The sequence below is a fragment of the Scyliorhinus torazame genome, chromosome 3, assembly GCF_047496885.1.
Source record: "Scyliorhinus torazame isolate Kashiwa2021f chromosome 3, sScyTor2.1, whole genome shotgun sequence".
NCBI lineage: Eukaryota > Metazoa > Chordata > Chondrichthyes > Carcharhiniformes > Scyliorhinidae > Scyliorhinus > Scyliorhinus torazame.
In genome coordinates this window covers 279,333,901-279,352,974 of record NC_092709.1, presented here as the reverse complement: position 1 = coordinate 279,352,974, position 19,074 = coordinate 279,333,901, and the positions used below count along the sequence as shown (strand labels likewise).

Genomic DNA, 19,074 nt, shown 5'->3' with positions numbered 1-19,074 from the left:
AACTGTTTCTGGAGGTGCTGAACTTCTAAATAAAGTACTGGTTTTATGTCTGGCGTTAAAATGTCAACATTTCTTCCCAAGTTATATCCCACATTAAAGAACCTCCTATAAAACCTAATTAAAATGCTAGGATCCTTCCCACAGGCATCGTGCTCAGACGGTTACACAATGACTGTATAAAACAAAAATGGATGAACGGATGAGCTGGTATTTTACTAATTTTTCTCTTTTCAACATTTCTTGGTGTCTTCCCTTCTCATGTAGCTTCGCTTGAAGTCAGAGTTCGTGTGCATGAGCTTCGATAGTCACCTTTGACCAAGTTGGGGGATTCTCATTGAGATAAGGGAAAAGTCAAAGTTAAGCCCACCTTCGCCCTTTATGGATTGAGCATATTACACTTGTTGGTTGAGGAGATAATTCATGTTTGTGCAGAAGTCTGACACACATCTTGGGTTGTAAATCGGGCTGCGAAAAATCCAGAGACCAGAAGATCAGGGCCGCTTGGTGGCACAGTGGTTAACACTGCTGCCTCACAGCACCAGGGACCAGGATTCAATTCCGGCCTTAGGTAACTGTGGAATTTGCACATTCTCCCATTGTCTGTGTGAGTTTTCTCCGGGTACTCCGGTTTCGTCCCACAGTCCAAAGATGTGCAGGCTAGGTGGATTGGCAATGATAGAATTGCCTCCTAGTATCCAGGGATGTGTAGGTTAGGTGGGGTTATGATGTTACGAAGATAGAGCAGGAGAGTCAGGTAGGGTGCTCGTTCAGAGAGTCGGTGCAGACTCGATGGGCCAAATAGTCTCCTCCTGCACTGTAGGGATTCAGTGGTTTTAATACTAACAGCAGAATTTGAAATTATTGATCCAAACAAAGAATGGTTTAGTATGTTAGCTAGAGGTCTTTAACTTCTCAGACCTAGGTTCAAATCCATCCATCCCAGATTAATGGGATGACAGCATCAGTGCTCACAGTGGTAAATGACTTTTGCTAATATCATCCAATTGTGAAAGGACACGGATCCTCCAGACAAAACTGGACTTTATCTAGGGTCAACTGTTCCAGTCAAAGTTCGTGAAAGAACCAACCTCCTAGAAATTCAACTATAGGAAATCTTACAATCTGCCAAGAATCCTTCAATTTGCAAATCCCTCGCTTCAACATCGATGCATCAAATCATCTATGAAATTATAGGCCTGCCTTGTGGGAGCATAAATCAGAAACTGAGATAAATATATTCTGTAACATTCATCTGTATCTAACCTTTGTGTATGTGTGTGTATGTACATGGATAAATAGAAAATAGGAGCAGGAGGAGGCCTTTTGACCCTTTGAGCATGCTCCACCATTTATCACAATCATGGCTGATCATCCAACTCAATAGCCTGATCCTTCTCCCCATAGCCTTTGATCCCATTCGCCCCAAGTGCTGTATCTAGCCGCCTCTTGAATATATCCAACGTATTAGCATCAACTACTTCCTGTGGTAATGAATTCCACAGGCTCACCACTCTTTGGTGTGAAGAAATGTCTTCTCATCTCTGTCCGAAATGGTTTACCCTGAATCCTCAGACTGTGACGCCTGGTTCTGGACACATCCACCATTGGGAACATCTTCCCTGCATCTACCCTGTCTAGTCCTGTTAGAATGAGATCCCCCCTCATTCTTCTGAACTCCAGCGAGAACAATGTATACATGCACATTGTTGTGTTTAATTTGGGGCAAGTGTGAGAGACTAAATAATCGGTTATTTTTAAACTCACAAAAGCTGATTGGTTGAATTATTTAATTAGGATACTGACACTCCCAGATTAAGGATACACACATCCCCTTGTCTACAAAACACACTGATCATAGGCAGACAAATTTCACCTATGACCGAAAATTCTGAAGAATTGATGGGGGGGGGGGGGCAAAAAAAAATCGAACTGTTGAGCAATTAAAATTAATTGACTCCAAGTTAAGAGTGCTATAGGTTGCACATCTGACCTGGGAGTAGTAGAGCTGAACAGTCGGGGTGGCGAGCACCTGCCTGGAGGGTTGGAGAGTGCAGGAGGCGTGGGCACGTGGCTGGCCTATGAAAGGAGATGGCTACGGGGGGTGGGGGAGCAGGTGGTCCCCGATCCGGCTGATCACGTGGAACGTGAGAGGCCTGAATGGGCCGGTCAAGAGAACGCCCGGGCCGGGTGTTCGCGCACTTAAAAGGACTGAAGGCAGACGTCGATATGTTGCAGGAGACGCACCTGAAGGTGGCGGATCAGATCAGGCTGAAAAGGGATGGGTGGGGCAGGTCTTTCACTCTGGGCTGGATGCAAAGAATAGGGGGGTTGCAATACTGGTGAGCAGGCAGGTGACGTTCGAGGCGATGAGTATTGTGGCGGATAATGGGGGCAGATATGTGATGGTGAGTGCTAGACTGCAGGGGACCCGGGTGGTGCTGGTGAATGTGTATGCCCCGAACTGGGATGATGCAGGGTTCATGAAGCGCATGCTGAGCCGGATCCTGGATCTAGAGGTGGGGAATCTGATAATGGGCGGGGGGGGGGGGGGGGGGGGGGAGGACAGGGACACGGGGGGGGGGGGGCGGGGGCGGAGACACACGGGGGACTTCAATACGGTACTGGACCCGGCACTGGATCCATCTAGGTCAAGGTCGGGCAAGAGGCCAGCTGTGGCCAAGGTTCTGAGGGGGTTTATGGGTCAGATGGGGGGAGTGGATCCGTGGAGGTTTGCCAGGCCAGCGGCGAGGGTTCTCCTTCTTTTCCCATGTGCACAAGGCCTATTCACGGATAGATTTCTTCGTGGTGAGTAAGGCGTTGATCCCAAGAGTGGAGGGGACGGAGTACTCGGCCATAACGATTTCGGATCACGCCCCACACTGGGTGGAGCTGGAGTTGGGGGAGGAGAGGGGTCAGCGCCCACTGTGGCGCATGGATATGGGACTGCTGGCGGATGAGGAGGTCTGTGGGTGGGTCCGGGGGTGCATTCAAAGATACATAGAGGCCAATGATAATGGGGAGGTACCGGTTAGTGCGGTTTGGGAAGCGCTGAAGGCGGTGGTCATGGGAGAACTAATCTCAATCAGGGCTCACAGGGAGAAGAGGGAGAGGATGGAAAGGGAGAGATTGGTCGGGGAGACACTGATGGCGGATAGGAGATACGCGGATTCCCCTGAAGAGGGGCTGCGGAAGGAGCACCGGAGCCTCCAAATGGAGTTTGATTTGCTGACTAAGGGGAAAGCCGAGGCCCAGTGGAGGAAGGTGCAGGGGACAGCGTACGAGTATGGGGAGAAGGCGAGCCGGATGTTGGCGCATCAGCTACATAGGAGGGAGGCGGCGAGGGAAATTGGAGGAATCAGGGCTAGAGGGGGGTGTCCGGCCAAAATAAATGAGGTCTTCAGGGATTTCTACGGGAACCTGTACAAGTCAGAACCCCCGGAGAGGGGGGGGGGATGCAGCGGTTCCTGGACCAATTGAGGTTTCCGAGGGTGGAGGAGGGACAGGTTGAAGGTTTGGGGGCCCCGATTGGGATGGAGGAGCTTGTTAAGGGGTTGGGGAGTATGCAGGCCGGCAAGGCCCCGGGGCCGGATGGGTTCCCGGTCGAATTCTATAGGAAGTTTGTGGAATTGTTGGGTACGTTGTTGGTGAGAACCTTCAACGAGGCGAAGGAGGAAGGGATTGTTCCCCCCGACGATGTCTCGGGCGCTGATCTCGCTTATCCTCAAGCGGGACAGGGACCCACTGCAGGGTGGCTCGTATAGGCCGATTCCGCTCCTTAATGTGGATGCCAAGTTGTTACCGGGCAGGATGGATGGCGGATTTCTAGGTTGGCATCGGGCAGGAATTAAAAGGATGGGGGACCTATTCATTGACGGGACTTTTGCCAGTCTGAGGTCCTGGCTACTAGGATTGAGGATTGTGTCCCGGGAGTGATACATGAGGATCAGACGGGGTTTGTGAAGGGCAGGCAGTTGAATGCAAACATGCAGAGGCTCCTGAATGTGATCATGATGCCCTCAGAGGGGGGGGGGGGGGACAGAAGTGGTGGCGGCAATGGACGCGGAGAAGGCCTTTGATCGGGTGGAGTGGGAGTACCTGTGGGAAGTGCTAGGCAGGTTCGGGGAGGGGTTCATAGGATGGGTCAAATTGTTATACTAGGCCCCGGTAGCGAGTGTATCGACCAATCGGCTGAGGTCAGAGTACTTCAGGTTGTACTGTGGGATGAGACAGGGGTGCCCCCTGTCCCCCCCCTGCTGTTTGCCCTGGCAATTGAGCAGCTGGCCATGGCACTAAGGGAGTCTAGAAACTGGAGGGGGTTGGTCCGGGGATGGGAGGAGCATCGGGTCTCGTTATATGCAGATGACCTGCTTTTGTATATTGCAGATCCAGTGGAGGGGATGGCAGAGGTCATGCAGACCATTAGGGAATTTGGAGATTTCTCAGGATACAAGCTCAATGTTGGGAAAAGCGAGCTCTTTGCGGTGCATGCGAGGGGTCAGGAGAGGAGGCTGGAGGAGCTGCCGCTCAAGAGGGTGGAGAGGAGTTTCCAGTATTTGGGTATCCAGGTGGCCAGGAATTGGGGGATCCTGCACAAGCTCAACTTGGCGCGGTTGGTAGACCAGACCGGACTTTAGGAGATGGGACGTGTTGCCACTCTCCCTGGCGGATAGAGTGCAGTCCGTTAAGATGACGGTCCTCCCTAGGTTCTTGTTCGTGTTCCAATGCCTGCCTATTCTCATCCCTAAGGCCTTTTTCAAGCGAGTGAGCAAGAGCATTATGGGGTATGGGCAAGTAAGACCCCGAGGGTTAAGAGACTGTTCTTGGAGCGCAGTCGGGGGGTGAGGGGGCTGGCCCTGCCGAATCTGTGTAGCTACTACTGGGCAGCTAATGTGGCAATGATTCGGAAATGGGTAATGGAGGGAGAGGGGGTGGCGTGGAAAAGACTGCAGGCGGCATCATGTGTGGGTATAGCCTGGGGGCACTGGTGACAGCACCGTTGCTGCTACCGCTGACGCGATACACCACAAGCCCAGTGGCGGCGACACTGAGGATCTGGGGGCAGTGGAGACGGCACAGGGGGGAGGTGGGGGCCTCGGTTTGGTCCCCGAAACGGAACAACCATAGGTTTGCGGCAGGATGGATGGCGGATTTCTAGGTTGGCATCAGGCAGGAATTAAAAGGATGGGGGACCTATTCATTGACGGGACTTTTGCCAGTCTGAGGGTGCTGGAGGAGAAATTTGGGCTACCCCGGGAAATGCCTTCAAGTATATGCAGGTCAGGGCATTTGTGAGGAGGCAGGTAGGGGAATTTCCTCTGCTGCCTGTCCGGAGGATACAGGACAGGGTGATTTCGGGTGTGTGGGCCGGACAGGGTAAGGTCTTGGCGATTTACCAGGAGCTGCAGGAGGCGGAGGAAGCCTCGGTGGAGGAGCTGAAGGGCAAGTGGGAGGAGGAACTGGGTGAGGACCTGTGGGCTGACGCCCTGGGCAGGGTTAATTCGTCCTCATCTTGTGCCAGGCTCAGCCTGATCCAGTTTAAAGAGGTGCACAGGGCGCATATGACAGGGGCGAGGATGTGTAAGTTTTTTGGGGTAGAGGACAGGTGTGTGAGGTGTTCGGGGAGCCCAGCAAATCACGCCCATGTGTTCTGGGCGTGTCCGGCGCTTGAGTGGTTTTGGAGGGGCTTCGCAAGGGCTATGTCCAGAGTCTTGGATACTCGGGTAAAACCGAGTTGGGGGATAGCGATATTTAGGGTGTCAGATGAGCCGGAAGTGCAGGAGCCGAAAGAGGCCGGAGTTCTGGCATTTGCCTCTTTGGTAGCCCGGAGAAGGATCTTACTAATGTGGAGGGACCCGAAGCCGCCGAGTGTGGAGGCTTGGATCAATGACATGGCGGGGTTTCTCAGGTTGTAGAAGACGAAGTTTGCCTGGCGAGGGTCTGTGCAGGGGTTCTCCAGGCGGTGGCAACCGTTCCCAGACTTCCTCGCGGAACATTAGGTGGAGGTCAATAGCAGCAGCAACCTGGGCGGGGGGGGGGTTCTTGTTTTTGTTTATGTAAGGGGCATTTGCCCCATTTTTGTTCTTAGTTTGTTAGATAGTTTAATGGTTAGAGGATTAAGTTGCTTTGTGTGTTGGCGTAATGCCCTTTTTATTTCTCTTTTGTATATTTTCTTTCCTTTCTGGAATGTTATTAAAAAATTTATTGGAAAAATTTTAACATTTAAAAAAAAAAAAAATTAATCCTCTGCAAATACATAGTTATGTAGTATCACAAAATGTACACCAGTGTCTTAGTAATAAATCCCACAAACAATAAGAGGAATTATATAAACCGGGAACACTTGGTTAATCATCCACAATACAACCCTAGTTCCAATAATAGAAAACCAACCTTTTATATAATCTCCATGTTAGTACAAATTTCAAACACACACTAGTTGGGAAATTGGTCTCAAGCTGGATGTCGACATGAAGCACAAATGAGGCCAAAGGCTTACTGGAAAGTAGACCTTCTGCCTCATCTATGTGAATCATGATACAACTCATCAGTCCAGTACCGTGATGTGGAGCTAGCTTGCAGATAAATTTTAAGGGGCAACTTAGCACCTGCACATATCTGGAGACGATCGTGTCCAGGAATCGATTCCCTAAATAACTTTTTTCTCCCAGAAATCTGGTTATGACAAAGAACAATTTCTCCCTCAGTTTTTTTCCTTCTTCTTCGTAAGTGATGACACAACCCAACCTTAATTTTATTGCTTTCCTAACTTGCCCCCCAAAAATGGCGATGGGTCTTCGCCTTGAACTCACATGATGGGTAGGGATTCCATAAATGTTACCCAGCAGTGATTTAAATGGGTACATAGAATGCAACCATTTCACAATTATACTACATGCCTGAAGACATCCTACCGAAATGTTGCACTGTAACTGGTGGGAAAAGCTGCCTCTTGATTCTTCTTCCACGAGCAGGAAATTCTATAAAAATTTGAAGCCTGGCAATGTACCAATGGCTTACTTGGAGGATCTATTAATGAAACAGAAATAAAACTGTTGTAACTGTTGGAAAATTCTGGGAAAATAGTTCAACTCCTGTTTTCTAAGAATTCAACATGTAGTTGTCTAAAATTTAATCAGTACAGATCTGCCAAAATTACATAAAACAAAATACCTGTTGAGTGCATGTATAAATCCCATGTACAACAGGTTTGAAATACTTAACAGAATGTAGCATCTTGATAATTTCTACCCTAAGAGTCCTGACCGTTCTTGACATTGAGAGGGTGTTTCACCTGGCTGAGGATCTGGAACACAGGGCACAGTTTCACAATAAGGGATTGGTCAAGTAGGTGGGAGAGAAGGAAAAATCTTTTCATGTGAAGGGTTGCGAGTCTTTTAGAATTTTTTTTATCCCAGGAGGTTGTGGATGCTCCATCATTGAATGCATTTAAGATGGAGGTAAACAGATTTTTGGTCTCTCAGGGGATTATGGGATATGGGATGGAAAGTGCAGTTGAGGTCAAAGATCAGCCATGGTCAAACGGAATGGTGGAGCTGGCACGACGGGCCAAATGGTGTACTCTTGCTCCCATTTTTTACATTCTTATTAGATGACCTGGAGTCAAGACTCTGTTCCTGCTGTTTTGTAATCAGTCACATGAAGGATTGCAAAGATGGCCACCAATGACTGGAATGTGGAAAAAGTACCAGTTCTTCACAATACTGATTAGACAGCTAAATAGTCCACCATGTGAGGAGTCTTTGTATGATCCTAATACCCTCTAACAGAGCACATGACAAAGCATGAATATGCTCCTCTGGGAGCAAACATATGACTTAGATTGATACATGAATACTTGCAACCATTGATGCTCCTTTGTATACTTCTTTATGGTACAAGAGATTGGTAGAGATTAGGCAGCAGAGTGTTTCAGACCCACATTTCCTTAATTCCAATACCTGAACTGAAAGTAGATGCCTTAAAATTACCTTGTTAAATGAGCCCTTGGAATTATGACAAAATAATGGAACCTAGCATTAGACAGAACTTGCAAAATGTTGACGTTTACAGGAGAACCACAAAGATGACAAATATCTGTAGGCAGCCTTGTTGGTGTTGTTATGGGCCAGGGCTTAGAAACTCCAAAGTGTATTATGAAGTTCACTTGACCTACAACCTTTATGTTGAATTTGTCTAGGATGAGCGCAAGAGCCTTCACTGTAGGTGTGATTCATCAGACTTCCTCGACACTTTAATCAAAACAAGGTTTATTCTAAGAATGTAGTTAATATATACATTATATACACATATACATACTATATCCAGTCAGCAGATTCAAACTCCTTCCGGGAAACAACTATATCTTTAAAGTTACCAAGAGATTTAGCCACAACCAATGGACATTTTACTGAAACAGCTTTTAAAATGAAAACAGAGTAAACACTTCTTTCTCCTTCTACAGTCCAAAGCAGTCAAACTGAAACTGTAACCTTACAAAAAACCCTCTTTCCTGACAGCCACAGCCAATGTGCTACAAGTCACATGATGAGACTAAACCTTTCTTAAAGGGACACTCACATGACAGTGTTCAAGGTTATGCAGAATCTTCATCTATTAAAGATCTGCAACGTTTCAATTCCTCAAGTCAATATATCCTTCCATATTTGGACTAATTACTCATCTTTTCCCTCATCTGTATCTTATCAAAGTCAAGGTACATTCATTTTTCATATAATTTACAGTGATGAAGGAGGCTATTCGGCCCATCGAGTCTGCACCGGCCCTTGGAAAGAACACCCTAGCCAAGCTCCCACTTCCACTCCATCCCTGTAACTCAGTAACCCCACTTAACCTTTTTTGGACACTAAGGGCAATTTACCAAACCCGCACATCTTTGGACTGTGGGAGGAAACCGGAGCACCTGGAGGAAACCCACGCACACACAGGGAGAATGTGCAGACTCTGCACAGACAGTGACCCAAGCCGGGAATCTAACCTGGGACCCTGGAGCTGTGAAGCAACTGTGCTAATCACTATGCTACCGTACTACCCATTTCTTTGGCTATTGAACTATTTACATGCAATGTAACATCTATAATACCACTATAGGTCAGATACTCATTAATGCCACCAAGTAGCTCCAGCTATAACTACCATTCACTTCTGACAATTTATCGTCATTCCTTAAATACCTCATTCAATCCCTCCCATCTATGTTAGCAGTGGAATATCTATATTTGATGTGCTGGATGCAAGAAATTGAACAGCCAGGTCTCAGATCTGTGTATAAAATTATGAGGGGCATTGTGAAGGGGCCAATAACCCAAGGGGCATAAATAGTTAATGGGCAGGAGGTTTACAGGAGATGTGAGGAAAAATCTTTTCATCCAGGAGGGTGGTGGGAATCTGGAATTCATTCCCTAAAAGATTGGTAGAGGCAGGAATCCTCACAATATTTAAGAGATATTCAGATAAGCACTTGAAATGCCATAGCATACAAGACCACAGGACAAGTGCTGGAAAATAGGACAAGAGCTTGATGGCCAGCGTGGACACCATGAACCAAATGGCCTCTTTCCCTGCTGTAAAAACTGTATGACTCTCTATGACTCTAATGTACTGGTGATGGAATGACACTAAGTAACAGGTAGAAACACAGAGATATGCGCATTTTTAAGGTGGAAACTAAGTCTCCATCTGGAAACATATTCCTGTAATAAGCACAGCTTCCACCCCCAACTTTACTCAAAATGTTGGAAGTATTTCCCAGGAGAATCCTAAACTACCATCAGCTTTGAAATTCTAATTGAAAAGATCAAAGCCCCTTTACAACGGGAAAGGAATAATGAGTTTTAGAGAATGCTTCCAAACAGAAAACCTGGTCACTGGGGGATCACATTTGAAACCTGAGTGCTATGAAAGGAAAGCAGTGACTATGATTTATTGTAAAAATTCAATATTGAAGGAACACAGTGTCAAGCTGGTTTATTCTACTATACTTGGTTTAGAATTGCATCAAACAGTGAACTTAGGCCGTTTAAAATAATTAGTCTTAGATGGTGCAAGCCAGATAAGCTGAATTCTGTCTGAAAATTCTTCTTTGTCCCAATAAAGGGAAACAACAAAATGATTCCAGCATAATCGGATTGGATTGGATTGGATTTGTTTATTGCCATGTGTACCGAGGTACAGTGAAAGGTATTTTTCTGCGAGCAGCTCAACAGATCATTAAATACATGAGAAGAAAAGGGAATAAAAGAAAATACATAATAGGGCAACACAACATATACAATGCAACTACATAAGCACTGGCATCGGATGAAGCATACACAGGGTGTAGTGTGAATGAGGTCAATCCATAAGAGGGTCATTTAGGAGTCTGGTGACAGTGGGGAAGAAGCTGTTTTAGAGTCTGTTCGTGCGTGTTCTCAGACTTCTGTATCTCATGCCCGATGGAAGAAGTTGGAAGAGTGAGTAAGCCGGGTGGGAGGGATCTTTGATTATGCTGCCCGCTTTCCCCAGGCAGTGGGAGGTGTAGATGGAGTCAATGGATGGGAGGCAGGTTTGTGTGATGGACTGGACGGTGTTCACGACTCTCTGAAGTTTCTTGCAGTCCTGGGCCGAGCAGTTGCCATACCAGGCTGTGATGCAGCCCGATAGGATGCTTTCTATGGTGCATCTGTAGAAGTTGGTAAGGGTTAATGTGGACATGCCGAATTTCCTTAGTTTCCTGAGGAAGTATCGGCGCTGTTGTGCTTTCTTGATGGTAGCGTCAACGTGGATGGACCAGGACAGATTTTTGGAGATGTGCACCCCTAGGAATTTGAAACTGCTAACCATCTCCACCTCGGCCCCGTTGATGTTGACAGGGGTGTGTACAGTACTTTGCTTCCTGAAGTCAATGACCAGCTCTTTAGTTTTGCTGGCATTGAGGGAGAGGTTGTTGTCGCTACACCACTCCACTAGGTTCTCTATCTCCCTCCTGTATTTGGACTCGTCATTATTCGAGATCCGGCCCACTATGGTCGTATCGTCAGCAAACTTGTAGATGGAGTTGGAAACTTCCTGGAAATTACAGCGCATGTGTCTGCATCAGGACTCAGGCGAAATCCTGAGATACATCTCCCAATTTACGTCACGCAATGTAAAACTCAGTACATCTCACTAAAAAGAAACACATTACAGGTAACTAGACTGAGCTTTCCAAGTTTCAGATGCTTTACGCAGAAATCAATTTGCCAAATTAAATTCAACACTCTCATACACAAGTTTTAATGCAACACCTCAATTCTGGTTGAAATAGCTTTAACCATAATTCCCAAGAAAGGCCCAAAAAGGTTGATGTCTGGAGTTTAAAAATGCCTAGGTTTGCCCAAACTGAATTGCAACATCCATGGCAGTATTCTTTTAAAGGTGTTATCAGTTGTGACAGACATCAACCATATCATAAATTTGACTTACATCCAAGTTTTAGTTTGATCCAGTGCAACAATCTTCCAGTATTGCCGTGACAACTATAATTTCCTTCCATGGACAAGTCTGCCATCAACAACACAAGATTTCCATGTTGTATTTTTGTATCGTTAGTTAAGGCCACAAGGGTCCCATTAACCTTCCACTGAATAATCCTGTTGATAAAGTTACATGCTGTAACAATAATTTAGTGCATGTGAGAAAACAATGAATAAATCTTCACATATCAGGATTTAGGGATCCTGAAAGTTCACTCTAACTTATTTCATCTTTACACCTTTTGGTAAGAATACTGCAAATACACTCCCAATTCATAAATGTCCAGAACAGTTATCACATACTAACTTGTACTGAAACAGTCAACTTTGCTCTTCTGGCACTTCTCAGAAAATTTGCCTCAGAAACTATCAAAATACGTTGGGCTTGCTGGGGGGGGGGGGGGGGGGGGCTGCCTGGTCCATGGCTCGGAATTGGGGTGGCCTGGCTCAGCCCACCTTTGCTGCATTACGTGTTTTAAACGCACCTCTCTGGTACTACTTACAGGCATCTGGCTTTCACACTGCTGACTGCTCAATGTGTCCTGGAAATTTTCATAGCGCCTCTGGTGATATGGGAGCCCACCCAGGCTGCCCCTTTGGAAACCCTCATGCCCCATTAGTATCATCAAGGGCATGGCCATGCTCAATCACCGGCCCACCAGGTATTGGCACTCTTCAGAGCGCAACCTCACTACAGAGGAAGCAGGGATTTAGCAGAGCTCACTGACACCTGCACAGTGGCCTTTGGAACCCTCCCTGGCTCACAGCCCCTCGCAGGGCAGAGGCCTCACCAGTGACCCCAACTTTTAGCTCAGATCATGAACAGTCTCCCCCTGGTGAGGATGGCAGCACTGACTGCTTCTGCCACATCCTCCCAGGCTCTGTTCAGGAAGGCGGGTTTGAGCCTGCGACCTAACCTGGGGAAAAGAATGCTCCTCCGCGGCATCGAGCAATGGGTCCACTTCAGACTCACAAAATCGTGAGGCAGGTCTTCTCTGAGCCATCCTCTTAGCTGGAGTGAGAGTGTGTGGTGAGTGGAGCGTTTATAAGCAACTCCAGATTGTCAAGCTGTTTAACATGAATCCCGGCCCTAAAGGATCTACCTCCAGAGGGGAGTGCTGGCCCATTGGCATGTCCTGAATATAAAACAGATTTACAGCACTCAACATCCCCTTAGTCCTCTATTCACCATTAAAGTAAGGTATTTATAGAGTTCTTCCAGTGTAACAACAAAGTGTCAAGTATTGAATACAGTCATTTAAATTTGTACAATATTCCAAGATTATATTATCCTCGTATCCTATTGTTCTTAGATCATTGGAATCATAGCAACTTGTGTTATTTGCTCCACCTTGTCTAAGACAGTTAATCTACTGAGGATATCCACTTTCAATTCAGTTTTAGTACATCCTTCTATATTCATTTTCAAATACTTACCTCTGAAGAGAGAAATTGATGTTAGCTCCAGCCTTATTAGCTATTTATTATAAATCACTGCAGAGGCCTGCAGTGGTTATATTAATAATCCAATGTAGGAAATAACAACTTTTCTAGTTGCCCCTCATTCTAACAAAAATCCAGTGTACATATCCACATGGTACTAATTTAAAAACTATTGGAAATAAACGTAGTTTACTCTTGCAAACCTTTCTTAGTGTTAAAAATGTTTATTATTTCTCTGTAATGCACTAAAATAATTGAAATATTTCCATCCCTTATTGCATCACAGCGTGGGCGTTAGGGTGGCACAGTGGTTAGCACTGCTGCTTTACAGCACTTTTGCACTTTCTCCCAGTGTCTGCATCAGTTTTTCCGCTGGGTCGGAGAATCCCCACAGGGGGGGCACGAATGCCGCCCTGCTGCCCCGACGCCGGCTGCCATATTCTCCGGGCCCCGATGGGCTGAGTGGCTGTCCATTTCTGACCAGTCCCGCCAGCATGGATTATGTATGGTCCCACACGACGGGACCTGGCAGGTAAGTCGGCGTGGGCGGTCCTTGGGATTGCACGAGGGGGGGGGGGGGGGGATCAGACCCCGGGAGGGGCCCCCACGGTGGCCTGGCCCGCGATCGGAGCCCACCTATCTGCGGGCGGACTTGTTCCGTGGGGGCACTTCTTCCTTCGCGCTGGGCCCCTGTAGGGCTCCGCCATGGCCGGCGCGGAGAAGAGAACTTTGGCATGCGCCAAACTATGCCGGCCGGTCTGCGCATGCGCATAATCACACCGGCGGTTCCGCGCATGCGCAAGATCACGCCGGCAGTTCCACGCATGTGCGAACTTGCACCGTCCCTTCGGCGCCTGTTAGAGTGGCGACAACCCCTCCGGCGTCCACCTAGCCCCTAGACAGGTGAGAATTCCTCACCTTGGGGGACCGTTGACGCCGGTTTTCCAGCCGGCGTGGGGACTCCACAGAGGGGAGAATCCCGGCCCACATGCCTTCAATCTCAAAATAAGTCTCAGGTCGCGCACTTTATTACCTGCTGAAAAATCAAAACACATATATTCTCCACATTCAGTTTTACTGAAAAACTGAAATAAATTTGGGTCAATTAGTTAAGTGCCCCCTGCTCTTTATAAGTCCATGATTTTGCACCCTACTATTTATAAGTCCGTGCTTTCATGTAGGGTACCTTACAGATAGCAAGGTAATGGAATCTTTATCCTGCCAGCAAGCACAGACAGGATTCAAATTTGCATCTAACAAGGAAAGATTGGTTTTAATAGTGATGCCGCTCAATATAAACATTCGGGGGGTCTGCAAATCGGCTCCTCAAGCCAGCTTTGCTATTCGATAAGATCATGGATCCGATTGTGGCATAAACTCCACTTTCCCGTTTGTTCTCTCCCCTCTCCCCCTCCCCACACCCAATTCGATTCAAATTCTTTCAGCCTCGGCCTTGAATAAATTGTTTTTTTAATCCATTCATGGGGTGTGGACAACCTTGGCTAGGCCAGCATTTATTGCCCTCGAGAAGGTGGTGGGTGTTACAATACCCTGGACTACTACGTGGTTAATTCCATCTCCATTTGACCTGGAGTCACAACACAATTGAATTAACCAATAATTCTGAGAGAAAAAAAATCCTAAGTCTTCGGCCCTTGGCTGCCCAATAATTAGTCACCTGGTTTCTAAATTTAAATACCATTCCTTTTTATTTATCATCAGAACTATAACGAAATATGCAGCAAAAACTATCAGCTCATTCCTAATCCCTCACTTTAACTTTCTCCCCCATCCTGCATGAACACACAAACACACACACACACACACGACAGACAAACACAGAGGGGATGAGAGGGGTGAACATAATAAGTAAAAGGAAAAGAATCTTTGTTTCAGATGGTTGTCTTTAAGCAGATGCTCCTTCAAAGTAAGCTTTCAAATCCAGGTCTGTTTGCAGCCTGGAATGGTTTTGCTGTAAATTAATTCAGATCTCTGCAGTTTCAGAAATGCAGCAACTCACAGCATTTCTGGAGGTAACAAGGGGGTAGAGAGAAGAGCAGGCCCTTTCCCCTGAGTGTCCAGGATTCAAACTTAGTGCCTTGGGTCTCTGAAAATCATTCCATTTGAGTAGGACCCAATCACCACCTCGTACCGGGCAGAATACAGCCTTTTGCCTAATTTATTGGCCACCGGCCAATCAATAGGACAGAGTCCCATCACACTTCTCGGGTGGCGAGAAGTCTGGGACTGGTTGTCTGAAGCTAGCAGCACCATATACTATGCTGCAACTTCTTGATTTCCTCCATTTCTTTGCTGTTTGACTTAAAGATTAATGTCCATTAAGCATCCACGGATCAAAAATGATAACAGCACAAAATAAATAAAGGGAATCAGCAGGAGGACCCTTAAAGCTAGTGAGTTGCCTTCTTGAACCACTACAGTCCACTACAGCTGCAACGCTGTGTATTTCATCACAAGTCTTCCTCTGCATGGACAGCTTCAGTATCTGAGCAGTCGTAAATGGCGTTGAACATTGTGCAATCATCAGCAAACATCCACACTTATGACCTTATTGTTTGGGAATAGATTTAGTAACTTCTGACTTGGGAGTAAAATCACATGCTTATACCCTGGTGAACCTTACACTGCATAAGGCCGTTTATCAGTAGCACAAGGCGAACATTCACATCCTCAAGGACCCAGGATGAGCAAGACATTATTTCATTGGTTGTTTACTTTTAGAAGTGTGCCCACCAACAATCGAACAGGCAATTTAGCCCATTAAGGGGCCAGCTGAAAGCAATTTTACATGGTTCATCTCATTTTACCGGTGGCAGGTGGGCCAATTGGCCAGGCAGCCATTACATTTTAGCTGTAACCTCAATCCAGGGCGAAATGAACTGTCAGGGCTGAAAGTGTCTAGCGATTGAGGTTTATGTTTGAATGTGCTGTCTAGACACATGTTTGCAGTAATTTTCCTTCAGGATTTATTTTGCATACGTCTGTCGCTCTGAAAACACTCCACAGCAGCTGTCTTCTTGTGGGCGCCCATTAGAAGTGTCAGCTCGCATCCTCCCATTTCTCAGGGCCTGCCCTCCCCAGCAGCACTGAGTCTTTCCCAGCACATGCTTTAAGCTGGCTGCCCGTTAATTGGCAGTATGGAATAGTGTCCAAAGCCAATCACAGCCAGATGCATGTTTCCTGACGCCTTCTGGGCCTGCCGAGTGCGTACGCCCAATGGGTGCAAAATTCATGCTGAGGAATTTCTTCCCTGAAGGCTGTTAATCTTTGGAATGCTTTACCCCAGAGTACAGTGGAAGCAGAGTAATTTATTCAAGGTTGAGTTTGATAGGTTGTTGTTCAACAAGGAAGTCAAAGGACCCAGGGACAGATAGGAAAGGAGTTGAGGTCACAATCAGATCAGCCATTGTGGCAGAGCACGTTTGGGAGGCCGAATGACCTACTCCTGCTCTTCGATCTGGTGATGGTGGGAGAATAAAGGATTGTACCTATTTTGAAGTATGGTAGAATGGTGTTCTTTCATTTGATGCTGCTGATAAACTGGAGAATGATAAGCGAGGGCTGGCAAGGTGAGAGATTGTACCTTTGGAAGAATGTGCATGTCTCAAAAACTGAGGCCAATTTTACAATTCCTTTAGTAATGGGAGTCATCCTTCTCATTTGCCATTTGGTAAGTGAACCCTAAGTCAGGGAAGGACTGATAAGGGAGGGTGGCTATAAGCAGAGTCTATACTTGGAAGTGCCAGCCTGCCCTTTCTCTTTGACTACTCTTACAGATCTGTCAGTATTGGACCAGAACTTCTCTGCCCTTGTCTTGGTCAGCACTACTACACTCTCTCCAATGCTTCTCTGCAATCTGATGCTGGCACCATCATGGGCATTTCACATTCTTTCAGGCTGGTGGCTACCATTTGCTTCTGACCCAACAGCAGTGAATGGCCCTTACACCGACAACGCCTCCGACTACTGATGTGTTGCTGACAGTGGACGGTGCCTCAATCCCACCTCCTGCCCACCCAATGGCAAGTTGAAGATTGTATTCTGCCTCTGCAGTGATCTGCCAACAAGTTTTGTATAAGGACCTTAAAGAAGTTTAACACATCAAGCCGGTTCCCTATTCTACCCCCACCACCTCGCCTCAAATGAAAATGCATCATACCAGCCTTGTATCGAGAAACCAGCACGCTGACTCAGTGAGCAGGTTTCCATGGTTACCAACCCCCAGAATTACCCAGTGCCAGGCTTGCAAATCCAGACAGAAGGCTGTGCAGATTTCGATTCAGGCTGACACAAATGACTGGGAGTAGGAATCAGGCGGTGGCAAGTGAATGGAGTATGTGGCAAGGACTGAAGACAATAGTTTTGAATTTCCCTATATTTAGTTGGTGGAAATCATTTGAAATGTGATCACTTGTGCAATATCATGTTAGCAGTTTTAAAATGCAAATCTGATTGAAAAGATAAATTTTCTTACCTTTCAGACATACCCCAAAATAAACGTGAACGTTGCACTTAACAGATAGCTGTGTAACTTTCCAGTTACAAAGTATTAATTTGAGAGTCAGCTGGTGTGCAAATAAAGAATCTTTTGTGAATAGCTTCTAGAAAAGTTTGCTGATTCTGTTTTTCCTCCTTCTTTTCTACCACAGATTCTACTGCAATCTGCATTTGAACTGCCCAATTACTGCATTACAGTGACCACATTTATAGTGTCATCCTAATTGATTGCACCCTCCCATAGAAATTGTGTTCTATAAACCTGCTGAGTTTGTAAACCATTTGTCTCAACCACAAGAGTAACAAAGTGGCAAGAAACGCAAAATTGATGTAAAATTCCCTCTCCCACCACTTCACATTTCAACTTGTTGCAGGGAAAACATATTCAAAGAGGCTTCGGTGCCAGCACTTTGCTGAGTCTTGCATTACTATGACTACCTTTAAAAAGCAAACATTTACACAGCAGAAATCTCAAGAAAAATAGATCAGCCTTAGAATGTGGTTAAAATATTAACTGCTCACTTCTATCTTTCACTTCATTCCCGTTGCCATCTCTCTCATAAAAACATAAATCAATCCTTCTGTCCTCAATTACAGCCCCTTCTCCAAAATTATTGAAAACATCATTTTCCAACAAAATCCTTACTTGCCTTTAACTCCCTATTTGAATCTTTCCTTTGTGCCTTCTGCCTGTCTCACAGCAGCATAATGGCCCTAACCTAGGTTACAAATTGTGTCACCCCTGCCTGTGGACATGACTATTATGCTGTTGTACTCCTTGTCCTCAACTTACTGCTTGATGTGACAGATCACAACTAACTTCTCCAATGTCGGTCTTCCATGCAACCTTCCTCACACGGTTCCACACCTATCTACATGAACATAGCCATAGCACAACTTCTCTTCCAACCCACTCACCACCACTGTTGGGAGGCCCCTTCCAACAATTTATCGTTGGCTCCTTCCTGTTCCTTATCTAACTGCTGAGTATTCTGGGGTGACATCCACATGTGCGCCAAAAAACTTTGCTCCACACGTGCCACTATGACCATCTCCAACAAGAGGGAATATAATCATCTTCACTTTACATTCCATGGCACTACTCTCGTTGATTTCCCCCTCCATCAACATCTTTGTGATTACCATTGTATAGAAACTGAAGTAAACATGCCATAAAAATACTACAAGAGGATGTCAGAGGCTTCATATTCTTCAGGAAGTAACCTACCTATTGCCTCCCTAAGCTTGACTATCATCTATAAGGCACAAGGAAGACGTGTGATGGACTACTCTCCACTTGCCTGGATGACTGCTGCCCTACCAAGACTCAGGAAGCTCAACACTACCCAGAACAAAGCAGCCCACTTGATCAGCACCCAATACACCAGATTAAACATTCACTCTATCCAACATGGGCACATTGCGGCAATACTAGTGTCTATCATCTGCAGGTTGCACTGTAAAAAAATCACCATGGCTCCTTCTAGAGTATCATCCAAACCAGACTTCTACCACCTAGAAAGTCAAGGGCATCAGACATATGGGAATAACATCGCTTGTACGTTCTCCTCCAAGCCACACATCATCCAGAATATAAAACTAT

The 19,074-nt window shown here is 46.2% G+C and overlaps 1 protein-coding gene across 8 annotated transcripts in view; it reads right to left on the bottom strand.

Annotated features, from left to right (window-relative positions):
- LOC140409134 (interleukin-11 receptor subunit alpha-like) overlaps positions 1-19,074 on the bottom strand; it is a 174,872-nt gene that overhangs the window by 110,240 nt on the left and 45,558 nt on the right. For 5 of the 8 annotated variants that reach the window (XM_072497294.1, XM_072497292.1, XM_072497291.1 and 2 more), the window contains exons 4-5: positions 11,461-11,627; positions 6,912-7,026 (exon numbers count right to left, since the gene is read on the bottom strand). In XM_072497294.1, the coding sequence (XP_072353395.1) occupies positions 6,912-7,026; positions 11,461-11,627 (282 nt within the window). Of the gene's footprint in view, positions 1-6,911; positions 7,027-11,460; positions 11,647-13,871; positions 13,990-19,074 lie in introns of all 8 variants that reach the window. The other 3 variants (XM_072497297.1, XM_072497298.1, XM_072497299.1) reach the window with 3 other exon arrangements.